The sequence below is a fragment of the Mustela erminea genome, chromosome 17 (assembly GCF_009829155.1).
Source record: "Mustela erminea isolate mMusErm1 chromosome 17, mMusErm1.Pri, whole genome shotgun sequence".
Lineage (NCBI taxonomy): Eukaryota > Metazoa > Chordata > Mammalia > Carnivora > Mustelidae > Mustela > Mustela erminea.
In genome coordinates this window covers 67,157,036-67,169,265 of record NC_045630.1, presented here as the reverse complement: position 1 = coordinate 67,169,265, position 12,230 = coordinate 67,157,036, and the positions used below count along the sequence as shown (strand labels likewise).

The 12,230-nt window shown below is 44.5% G+C and overlaps 1 protein-coding gene across 1 annotated transcript in view; it reads right to left on the bottom strand.

Moving 5' to 3' along the window:
- Positions 1 to 1,130: 1,130 nt before the first annotated feature.
- SPTA1 (spectrin alpha, erythrocytic 1) overlaps positions 1,131 to 12,230 on the bottom strand; it is a 65,013-nt gene continuing 53,913 nt past the window's right edge. Inside the window, exons 43-52 of the mRNA XM_032318843.1 lie at positions 10,522 to 10,731; positions 8,551 to 8,847; positions 7,549 to 7,661; positions 6,425 to 6,442; positions 5,916 to 5,967; positions 4,163 to 4,350; positions 3,199 to 3,252; positions 2,671 to 2,817; positions 1,887 to 2,031; positions 1,131 to 1,371 (exon numbers count right to left, since the gene is read on the bottom strand). Coding sequence (XP_032174734.1) covers positions 1,222 to 1,371; positions 1,887 to 2,031; positions 2,671 to 2,817; positions 3,199 to 3,252; positions 4,163 to 4,350; positions 5,916 to 5,967; positions 6,425 to 6,442; positions 7,549 to 7,661; positions 8,551 to 8,847; positions 10,522 to 10,731 — 1,374 coding nt within the window. The 3' untranslated portion in view covers positions 1,131 to 1,221. The remainder of the gene's footprint in view (positions 1,372 to 1,886; positions 2,032 to 2,670; positions 2,818 to 3,198; positions 3,253 to 4,162; positions 4,351 to 5,915; positions 5,968 to 6,424; positions 6,443 to 7,548; positions 7,662 to 8,550; positions 8,848 to 10,521; positions 10,732 to 12,230) is intronic.

Below are 12,230 nucleotides of genomic sequence, written 5' to 3'. Positions count from 1 at the left end.
TTTAAAAAAAATACTTTCAATGGTCATGTTCGATAGGATCCAACTGTTCAAGCAAAAATCAGTAAAAGGCACTTATACATTATTAGCAACAGAGACAGCATTTTAGATTTAACCAAAATTCGTTTGAATGGTTCCTGAAAGAATTTGTCCCTGACTGAGGAAGGACTACCTTTTGTGCAAAGGATGAGATTGAGACAAAGTGGTAGTCAGGTGGCAGTATTTATGGGCTGGTGGTGAAGGCAGTGCAGGATACCAGTAGTCTCACACAAGGCAGAGATGTGATGGAAGGATTCTCACTGGCAAACAACACTGTCGACTTTTACAAATCCAGACAGAATGTTGGCATTGGCCTGAACACTCTTTGGAGACAGCATTCCCTTTTCTTGTTTGTTTTTTTCTTAATTCCTCATTTTGTAAATCTAACTCTTAGTCTAATAGGAGACAGAAGTCAATCAAAACCTTCTTTTCATCACATTAAAATGTAAGCATGAGTGTGGGGCCACGGAGGGCAAAGGAATCTGTGCCCAGCCACAGCCTCGTCGTTCTGAGATTAATGATGTCCTCTCTAATGCAGAAGTATGGAGAAAGGGCAGGTTGAGAAGAACACAAGCGTTGGTCTTCTTCCTCTTCCACAGATAAAATACTGGGGTTCTCCAGATCATCAGATATCTTTTCAAATGATATATTTTCAAATGTAAGAATTTATATGCATTCCAAACCTCAAGAGAAACCATTTGTGAGTTACAGATGTGAGTCCTAGACTTTATCCATTCCGCCATGACCCTTGTTTGTGGTGTGACTAGCTGTCTACCTCTAGAGAACAATTATTTCTCAGAAATACAGATGCTCACATGTGTCAGTAACATTTGATTTCACAGTACCCTATTAAAAAGAAATGCTTTAAAAAATGAACTTTTTTTTTAAAGGAAATGTTTTATTTCAAAATCAAAACAAAACAAAGGAATACAGATGTGTAGAATCCAACGAAGAAAAAATGGAGAGCTTGTCCCCAGAGTAGTGACAGGTTGCATACAAAATGAGCCTGTGATGCTTCCTCTCCCCCAGCTCTGGGAATGCCTTCTATCCCCCAAGCCTGATATGTGTCCAGGTGTTCTAATAAGTGTAATAAATACACACACCCACACACACAAGACGGTCTCCCTCCTCCCCCATACCTGCTGTCCCTTCCTCCCCCAGTACTTCCCACCACACCAAGATTTGCTATGATTCAGGAAAAGCTGCTTCTCCGTTTCCAAAGAAGGAATTGGTGAAACCCACATAGTCATAGCCGGCAAGATGGCTTTTGCCTCTTGGGTCCACATACTGCTGCATATGTGAGGCACAAAACTGCACTTGTTCTGGGGTTAGGGCCTGAAAAAAAGCAGAAAGAGATACAGCCATAGGGATTAAAAACAGCTGGCTCCTTGGAGCTGGCAACATACCCCGAACCTGGGACCCAGGGGACAGAGAGACAGGGGAGCAGCAGCCTGCCCTGTTCCCATCACAGACCTTCTCAGAAGTCTATAATTTCTATTATGTACATCCAGCTCGTCTTCTCAACTTAGCCCTTACCTGAGGAGTCCTATCTCACTTGGTCTACACACTTCACCCCATTCCCTAAATTTAGGTTATTCAAGAAGTGGGAAAAGAAATAGCCTTAAAAATTGAGTTTCAGAATTGGAATTGACCCTTACGGTCATTAGAGAATGACTTTAATTTTCAAGCTGGGACAAAGCAAAATGAAATGGTGAGAGAAGCAAATAAATGGTCACTTGTGCAGGACAATGTTCGAGCAACAACAAGATATGTGGGGGAGGGTAGTTGCCAACGGTGGGCCGCCAGGCCCAAGACAAGTTCAGTGACAGTGGACGCAACTGGGATCTGACCTGCTTCATGTCCTCTTTGGTGATATAGGCCTTGCCTTCTGCCAGGGCTTGGAAAGCATTCTCGATTTCATCACTGGACTTGATGTTCTCGGACTCCTTGTCGATCAGGAATGAGGTGTAGTCCTCCAGGGAGACATAGCCCTTCCTGTGGGAGAAATGGTCTCCCCACTCTGAGACTGTGGGCTGCCACTTCTACTTTGACCCCACTCCTCATGCCCTTGTAGGAAAGTAAATGCCGCTTCCCAAGCCCCAGCCTCCGTGCCCACAAGAGCCCTCTGACTGGACCCTCTACACAGTCTGGGGGTCTCCATCAGCACCCATTCCCAGGCACTTCAAGTTTTTCAAGATTCTGTCATCTTTGGCGTTAGAAAGAATTCATCCCTAACAGTGGTGCGATCTCTCCATGACTGTACTCCACCCCCACAGGCACACAACCCCACTCTTGTCAGTCGACCTCCAAACCATGCAGGTCTCCTTACAACCTTACACACATGGAAGGATTCTTCTCTCAAGGTCCATTCTCAGAACCAGGTAAGATTCATAAATTAAGCAGAAAACAGGGACTGAGGAAATGACAGAGGCTGTGCCTGAGTTGGAGTCAGTGCCATGAACTTCTGAGCTAATCCTGCAAGGCATCAAAACCTGCCCAACTCACATAGGATAGTCTGTGTCTTCCTATTCTCGTGATGAGTTGGTACGCTGTTTCTTGGATCATTTTACCCTCTGTACTTGTCCCTCCAAACCCCAACCCCTACGATGGTCTGGCTGTTGGTCTTCTTCTTACCTCCCAGGATCGACGACATCCAAGAACTTCTCAAACTTGGGCTCAGGTTCATCCTCCTCCACCATGGGCAGGTAGTAATTGAGCCCTCTCAAGCAGGACCGGAAATCTTTGTGGCTCAGGCGCCCGGTCAGATTCTCATCAAAATGTCTGAAGAACAAAAACATTTTATCAAGTTCAATAGAGAACCAGGTTAGAACAGAAAAGAACAGTTCTTATTGGGTCAGCTGAGGCTTTAACTCATCACAGGTCATCAGAGAATGGAGTGAGGAGCTTGCCCCTGTTTCTGAATTATTTTTAACCCAAGGAATGGAACAAAGACAGTGAAATGTTGAGCATGGGAGAAATGTATTTTCTGAAGTCCAGGAATCTCATAGACCTATTGAAAACCATGACTTGAAGGTAATTAAGACATCTAGGCTTTCATTTAAGATCCTACACCAGCACTGAGGGGAAAAATTTACTTATTTGGAGATTCACTTGGAATGGGTTGGAAAATAAAGAACTGACCAGCTATGAAGTTATACTCACTTATATGTTGTGCTAAACTCCTTTAGTGTCTCCTCACTCACGCCTATGGTGTCTCTGAAAGGAAAAACATGCATTAACCCAAGAAATAAAACAGAAAAGTAGCAAAAGACATGCCATGTGGAACAGAGAGGGATGCTAGTGGGTATTAGGCTACTCGGTCATCTAATTCAGGGGTTGGCAAACTATAGCCTATGGGCCAAATCTAGTCTGCCACTTGCTTTTGTACAGTTTAGTGAGTTATGAATGGGTTTTTACCTCTTTACATGGTTGGAAATGATCAAAAGAGGAAGTGTTCCATTAAACATAAAAATTGCATGAAATTCAAATTTCAGTGTCCATAAATAGAATTTTACTGAAACATGGACATGCTCATGAATTTGTGGGCTGTCAATAGCTTATTCTCTCTACGACAGTGAGTGAGTAGTCACAGCAGAGACCACAGGACTCACCACAGTTGACACACTTATGATCAGTCAGTCTCTCTACAGGAAAAGTTTGCCAATCTCCGATCTAGACAATAATGCTGCCATTATTACCAAGACCTAAAGCTGCTTTGATGTAATTAATTTATTTAGAAAACAAAACAAAACATGTGAATTCTGCTCTTCTGGCTCTACACCTTGGATATTTCTTGCATTCTAGGCATTTGAGAGGGACTTTACAAAATGGATGGTCTCCTGAAGGGACTACCTAAGATGGAGAAGGGACTCTAAGAACTGGATGATGAGTAGCTTCAGGGGGATAGGAACATGGTCTCCTGTTTCATAATAGACTCCCAAATAAAAAGAAATAGTCATTCTGTGGGACAGAAAAGAGAGAAAGAGAATTTTGATTCTGGAGATAGTTCGTGTCCTATCTCTGAAGCAGCTCTTTCATTCAGCACCCTGATCTCTAGATCCTGGGGCTAAGTTCCAACACCTAAGCCCACCCACACCCTGCAACCCCGGTCATGGGTCTGCAGTACTTGGCTTGGATCTGCTGTTCCAGGTTGTGCTGCATCCTCATCCCCAGCTGGTGGAGCTGGTCCCACTGTTGGGCCAGCCCGATGGTGCTGTACTTGATGTCCAGGACCAGTGCCTCCTCCAGGCTGTCTCCCAGATCCTCAATCTTGGTCAGCTGGCGCTTCATGGCCTGGATCTCCTTCTGCTTCCGCTAGAAAAGCCAAGAAGGAGAGACCAGTCATGCAGGGTACTGGCTTCAAACCAAGGGATGGTAGAGAAGAAGCCTATGAGCTTGAGTTTCCTCTAATTATTTTCTCTTTCTTTCTTTCTTTCTTTCTTTCTTTCTTTCTTTCTTTCTTTCTTTCTTTCTTTCTTTCTTTTTTTAATTATTCTCGGAACTCTTCCTGTCCTCTGTGAAAAATGAACCGCTCAGGAAATCCACTTCTTTGTTCCTTGCTTATGCAATGGGGGAAGGTTGGGAGATGTGACCTCAGTCATTCTGGTCATGTGTAATATATAAATCCAAGGGTTAGTAGCTACATCTTGCAGCAGAGAGGAGGTGTACTCGCAGGACACCTGCATGGCTGGCTCCTAGCAATCTGCACCTCAAGTTATCTGCACTGGGGACTGGCTAGCTCCAGCCGGCTCCCCTGCCACCACGTGGACAGACTTCCACAGGACGTACCTGTCCTCCAGGCACATCTGATGCCAACTGCCTGCATCCAGGCCATGCTTTCTCCTGAGCAGGGGAGGAGGGAAGGGTTCTGAGGATGAGGGAGGATGGAGATACTGAGTGTACTGATGAGGGAGCAGGAGGCTGGCTGAGGACAAAGCAAAAGCTGGCGCCTTGCACCCCCTCTTCACCCTTTCCCACACCCCACCAAAAAGTCTCCCAACTATCTTAATGTTAATGGCTGGTCTAAAGACAACATTGATCCAGCAGCAAGGGCAAGGCCTCCTGCAGGCCTGGAACATCCTGGCACCTTGTAGGCCCTCTTTAGCATATGAAAACTCCACTGAAACCTCCCTTCCCCGCACCTTCCCCCAACAGCAGGGTATATAACATGCCTACCCTCACAACCCAGGGCAGCCGCATCTCTGCCTGCCCACGGGTCCTGTCCCCGTGCTCTAATAAACCACCTTTTTGCACCAGAGACGTCTTAAGAATTCTTTCTTTAGCCGTCGGCTCCGAACCTCACCCCACCAAACCCCACCTAGGTTCAAGAACTTCATCAGTACTACATGGTGCAAAGGCTTGTGACCTTCCAGGGATCAGTCCTACCTGATGGCATCTTACTCTTCATTATCCAAGGCCTTTCATATGGGAGCAATTAGATTTAATTAATTAAATGTTCTCCTTGAGGTGGAGCAGAAATGAAAATACGGTTAAGAAACACTGTTCTAGCCCGTTGCTTCACTCAGCTGTTGAGAGACCATCTGGATTTAATTATATTATCAAGTGATTGTCAATGATGACAGCTTCTGCACCTGTTTTCTTTCTTAATTATCACAGTGACTGTGACGCCTGTATTATGAACTCCATTGTACAGACACAGAAGTCGAGGTTACTGAGGTAAACCAAAGGCCATGCCCATGGAGCGGCAGTGAGAGGCTAGAACACAAGCTACTGGCAGCGCTGGAACTAGACCCTGAGGCCCTTGACCTTCTGCCTGGGGAGTTTACCTAAAAAGTACTACGGGGGTTGCCTTTAAAGCGTTTCCCTTGCACTCCTCCTAATTCTGGCCATATCTCAGCTAATCAGCAAATGTTACTTACTTTATTTGCTTCCAGCTGGGATTCCAGAGTTCCTGTTTCTTGGAGCAAAGACCTAGTTATGAACCAGATATCAGAAGTCAGTATTTCACCCAGACAGACCTATTCCAACACCCGACGTTTCTCTACTCCTGTGTCTATTATACGGCTCCTCTGAACTGAATCGTCACACCAGATTTTCAGGAAACAACTGTTCTGCCGACCGGCAAGCTGCCCGATGGAGGAGAAGAGAAGGGAGGTCTGCTCTTGTTCTTCGGGTCTGCGAGGCTTCCGTCCCTTCCTCACGGCTCTTACTCGACACATGCCCCGAACCGAATGAGGTTCAGACGCCCCCGAGTCGGATGCAGACAGGCGGACACGCAGCGCTCTCTCTCCACCCCACCCTGTCAGTCAGGCACCCTCTGGGTCTGATGGTGACGGAGGTGATGACGGAGATGCCTGGGCGCTAAGTCCTCCTCATTATTAGTTTTACAGAATAGAACAAAACAGACATAATAACATAAGATACTGACCCGTCCAGAAAATAAGCCCTGGGCATGGAGGTCCGGACAGGAATCAAATGAGAGAAAAGAGAAATCACACATTAACACAAATTACTTCAATGATCTTCTTTCCCTAGATGAATGAAATATTCTAAATCTAATAGGAGCCTGTTTCGCACTGCTCCCGGAGTCTCTCCATCTTGGAGGAACTCAGAGCCTCTGTGCAGCTGCTGTGTTAGGATGAAGAGCTCTGGTTTCAGGTGATGTGCTCAGTGCTGGGCACATGCTGCCAGGGGATGGATGAGGGACCAAACCAGAGGGAGAGGAGGATGAGCTGTGCTTCCTCTGCTTCTGCCCCATGACTTTTAGCTGTGACACAGGTTTTCCTTTTGCTCACCATCTGGTTTTTCTTTGTTGGGTTTGTAGGAACAGGATATATCACGGATTGTCTAAACCACCCCTTCAACTCTCAGAAGTCCCCATTTCTGACCCAGCTACTGGATAGGGTCCACCAACTTTGACGTTTATTCTAATGTATTACAACCTTCCAAGTCTCCTCTTTTCCAGGTCATTTGCCCCGGAGCATGTGACAAATGCTATTTTCGTGTAGAAGACATTCTGCCTCTAATAAAAGCAATTAGCGTAGAGTATCTCACTGATTCTCACCAGGGCTCCGTGATCAGGCAGCATGATAGCTTCACTGCAGGTGCTCACAGTAGGCTCATGCCCATAAATACATATGTGACCTTGAGCGAGTCCATTTGTCTAGGGAACTTCTTACCACACTTGGAGGCAGAGGTAATCACATCTGCTCTATACAATTTTCAAGTTTGCATGGAGGCCATGGGTATAGAGGCACTTTGTAAAGTGCAGACATAAGGGCCTATGTTATTTCAGACTTAATCACAGGCAACAGGAATAAAAAATGAGAGTATCTAGGTGAGAATAGGGACATGTGGACAATGGGCAGTGACATGACATTCTCTTTTCTTGGTTTTGCAAGGATTGCTTTAGAAAACCATCAGTTCCAGACTTGAGAAGCACTCACAGGACATGGTGAATTTAGGACCACGTAAGTGCTGTAGGACCCCTTTCCGCCCGCTCCCTTCAGGCATGTATTCCATCCCCGCACTGATGCGGGGGTCACTGTGCACCTGGTGTCCAAGATCCACTGAAGGAAGGCGCTGGCGTTCTGCTCAAACTCCTGGCGCATCTCAAAGTTCTTGACCTGTCTTGCTTCTTCCCTTTGAAGCTCCTGCTCCCGTTCCTAAAACCCCGAATCACAAATAGTGGCGTGAACATTGAAGACCTTTCTTTGTAGTGAAATAGCTAGTTCCTACACGCGCCCCTCCCCCCCATCTAACACTTCTTCCGGAAGCATGTGCTACCTACGCGCTTGTATTTCCTCCTGCCCACCTCTCCTTGCAAAGGGGCGGGAAGCTCCCCTCACACCCCAAAGTGGTTGCAGGTGTCACTAAGACCAAGCCCAGCAACAAATAAGCTAGTAATAAAGGCAAATCTTCCTCTTCTCATTTTTTTTTTTCTAGGTGAAATCTTCATTTAAATGAACATAAACACAGCCCTAAAGGGAAAAGTAGCAACAAGCTGCTGCCCCCCACACCCCACCACTGTGGTCTCTCTCTGACAAATAAATAAATAAAATCTTTTAAAAACTAAAATAAAATTGGTGGTAGTTGGGTGACATTTTTCTTTGTGAAACTTTTTAAATGTTTTCCATAGTTTCTATGATCAATAATATTATACACATAAAATTATACATAAACACATTAAAAAGGCACTTTGGAGGTAGGTATAAAATAAGGTTGTAGGGAATCTATAGACTGTGAACTTATACACGAACCTCATGAACTTTCATACGCCGTGTTTAGAGCCACCTCCTGGAGCTCGTGTTTGCTTCCTTGAATCACTGCTCAACAGCCAGAGGCATGAGAGTGTCTGAATGCTGGGGCGTAGGGTTGTACCCACCATGAGCACATTTCTGACATTTCCTTAGACAGTTCCTATTCGTGACTGCTGACCCAGCATACTTATTAACTGTGTCCTTTCTTTCTCAAAAGATCCCCCCACAACTTGTATAATACATTGGGTTGTCATGCTCACCACCGTGAAAGAAAGCCTCTGTTGTGTGCCGTTACCTTGATGATGTCAGACAGGTTCTTCCAGAACTTCTCTAGCACCTCCATCGTTAACCACGTGTAAGGGCTGGAGGGCACATTTAAGGCCTTAATCTGCTGGTCCAGCTCCAGCAGATTGTTGAAGTCAGATTGGGCCCCGGCCAAGGAGGCCAAAAAGGCCTCATGATCCTTCTGCAGCTGCCGGACCGCGTTCAGGGAGACACAGTGCACAGGCTCCGACAGGTCCTCCTCAGCATTCTCACACCAGTGGTTGAAAGCGGAAGCCTTGTGTGCAAATTCCATGAACAGCTCCTCAGCCTGCAGAGAAAAAAGTCATCTCCATCTTTCCTGATAAAGGCCGTCAGCAAGAGAAAAGACTGAGGATTAAAAAGACCATATTCAAGTATTTTCAGGGTCAGCTCTCCAAGAGGGCAGAACTGAAACTACAGAGGACATGAAATCAGTGGGTGCACGGGTGCATCTGGGGCACCACCCAGGTCCTGGTCCCCTGATGTGAAACTAGTCAAGTCTTCAACATCTACAAATAAAGAGGCTGAAGGACTCCTAGAGTTGTTTTAGCGCCAAGAGTCCAAACGAAGCAAGGTCCATTTCCAGTGATGAGATTTCACGGTTTCTTATTCTGAAGTGTGTGCCCTCCTTCTTCCTGGCACATGGCAAACATGCAGAAGTAGGCATTAAATGAATGAATGGGTGAATCATTCAATCTGAGATCACTGATGGGCTAGGCCAGTCTCTCCCACTCTGCTGGCTTCTTCTTTCTCTCTTCTGAAGACAACGCCTCTCTGGTGTCTTTTTGTCTGTACCAAGTCCTTTTCTTGCTTTCTTTCCAAAATTTATTCAGGGCTCAACCCAGTTCCTACCCTCTAAACTGTATCCTTATCCCTCTGTTACGGTCTGGAGTTATCCAGATGCTCTGAATGACTGAACTGTCTGAATTTCTGAACAAAAGAAATAGTATGGATTGTTCCAAACATTAGGTGACCAAAAATGGTTTTAGATTAAAATATGCCATAGACTTAGGGTCAGCAGTTTGTATTTCCCAAGAGATTTATCTAAGGTAAATGTGAAAATGAGTTTTCATTCCCAAATATGGAGGTTAAGGAGGAGAAAATTGGTCCAAATGGAAGAGGGAGGTCAAAGGTGTTAGACCATTACGTCTTACCCTGTACTCCCTTCGGCACTCTCTTTGTAAAATGGGCCCATACAGAAAAAGAGTCTTTCCCTACACGGGAAAGACGCAAAAACCTATAAGGTACCTAGTATCACTTCCTTAATATTATGCATTGTCTCTGTATTTTACAAAGATTCTATAAGCAGGAAATCAAATGACAAACCTCTTTGCAGAGGTTGAAAGTTAAGCAAAATAGAATGAATATGTAAAACATCCTTCTATGTAGAACGCATATATGTGTGTAAAGTTGCCCATAAATTTATTTAGTTTTTCACTTAGGACTTATTTCTGTAAGTACCAAGCCCTTCGATAATTAGTTAGGGGTCCAGACTGACTGATTTTTATCTGTGTGCTTGTTTCTTAATTCCCTTTCCGGCCTACCCAGACTTGCTGCCTGGTACAAGACTTCTTATGGTCTAGGAATGCTCGGTAATTTCACCGAGTATCTTGACTTTCTTTTATTATTGATTATTTTTTTATGATCAGCATTGAACCTTAGCAACCACCAGTAGACAGAACATTGTCATCACATAAGCCTATAGAGAGCTTAGTGCCTTGCACTGCATTCTCAGGTCCATGATCTCTCTCAATGGTTGTAACACAGACCAGCAGGAGACAGTGGTAATATAGTCATATTTCACAAATGGAGGAATCAAGGCTCAGATATGTGAAGTGACATATACAAGGTGTCCCAGCTCAGGGCAACACAAGATAAGAACTCAGGTTTCCCTTGCTGAGTGCTCCTTTCATTTGGTTAGAGGACAATGTAAGGAAAGCCCTTTTTTTTTTTTTTTTTTTACCTGCTGTAGGGGCAGCTGCTTCTCTAGCAACTTCTCTTTGTGGGCTGCTGAGGCTTCCAGCAGCTGTTCCCAGCGCCTCAGCAGAGCGTCATGGCGCTGCTCAATAGCTTTGGTCTGACTGTGCTGAGCAGCCACCAGTTGGTCCTTTAGGTCAGTTATCTCTGACAGTCTGTCTCGTTGGAAACTCTGCAGGCTGGCATCCAGAGTGTCCTGGGAAAGACCCAAAGAGGAGCTGTGAACAGAGAAACAATGTAGGTTCCCAGGGACCATTCAAACCTGGGTTCCACCAGATGTTCATCATGGACCAGAGAAGGTCTAGGAAAGAATTAGAGAGAGGGCCAAGCAAAAGGAAACATAACTTTGAGACCTACATGAACATTTGTGGCTGGAGTTATGGCTAAGTTCTGGTGGATGCATGTTTTATAATCAGAGCTTAGGTTAGCTATATAATCAATAATAAAGGAATGTTGCAGCATGATATGATCTTCATTTTTGGAATCCAAACTAAATGCTCCCCATAGCTCACATCCTTCCTCAGTCTCTTACAACCCCTGTTAGATTTTGTGTTCTGAGAAGTAGCGGTGCACTGCTAGAGATCTTGGAAGTATGCACACTAACAACAGATTCCCTAGAGAGGCCAGTTACACATTTAGTGTGGTGTTGATATCAAAATCACAAAATTCTAGACACTATACTTCCAGCTTTTACACGGTGGCTTGTATTTAAATAATTCTTCCTTTGAGAACAACTTTAATTGTTGGATAAAAGTACAACACATCAGCTGTTTGAACGAGATTGGTACACAGCTAAGGTCACTAGACTTCCAGGAATCAAAACTCTAGAAAGGCAAAATAGTAGTAAAATCAGAGTAATAGTCTCTGTCACCCTTCCCTGTGACACGTGAGCTACATAGGTCAAGAGACTGAGGGAAAGCAGCTGCTCAGAGTTCTTGATAATCTCATGGGACTAAACAGACAGTTTCTGGGGAACCAGGCAGCCAGGACTGGAGCAGTGGTGGAAAAAATTTGGTTCAATATTCTGCCTGTTTTCCCCTCGAGGCATCCATGGGTTCCTAAACTCTATAGGATAGGAGTCCCAGAAGCCAAGCAGAAAACAGTCGCAAAGAGTCAAAGATGCTAAGTAGAGTCTTCAATGGCATCACAGCACTGAACTGAGGACACAGAGGAGCAGCACCAATAAAAGGGATTTAGTTGAACCTTTAAGAGGCCCTAGAAGTAAGAGCTACCTGAAAAGGTCAAGTCCTAAGGGAAAAAAAAAAGTCTCTCTCTCTACCTCTCTCTCTATATATGTATATATAGGTATATATATATATATACATATATATATGTGTATATATATATGTATATATATATATATATATCTCTTGAATCATTTCAGTCCCTGACCAAAACGTAGGGGGGGAGGAACAGGGGAGGGGGAGGGTACAAATGCTTTAAATCAAAATTCACAAGTTACATGACTTTGAATGTAAATGAACTCACTATTCCAATAAAATGATCAAAGTAGACAAACAACACTCAACCCTGAAATTTTAGGAAGCACATGTAAAATATGAAGGCACTCCATGTTTTCGTGTTTATTGCAACATCATTCATATTAGCCGTGATATGGAAACAATCTGTGTGTCCATCAACAAATAAACAGAAGAAGATGTGTTGTGTGTGTGTTTGTGTATGTGTGAAATGGAA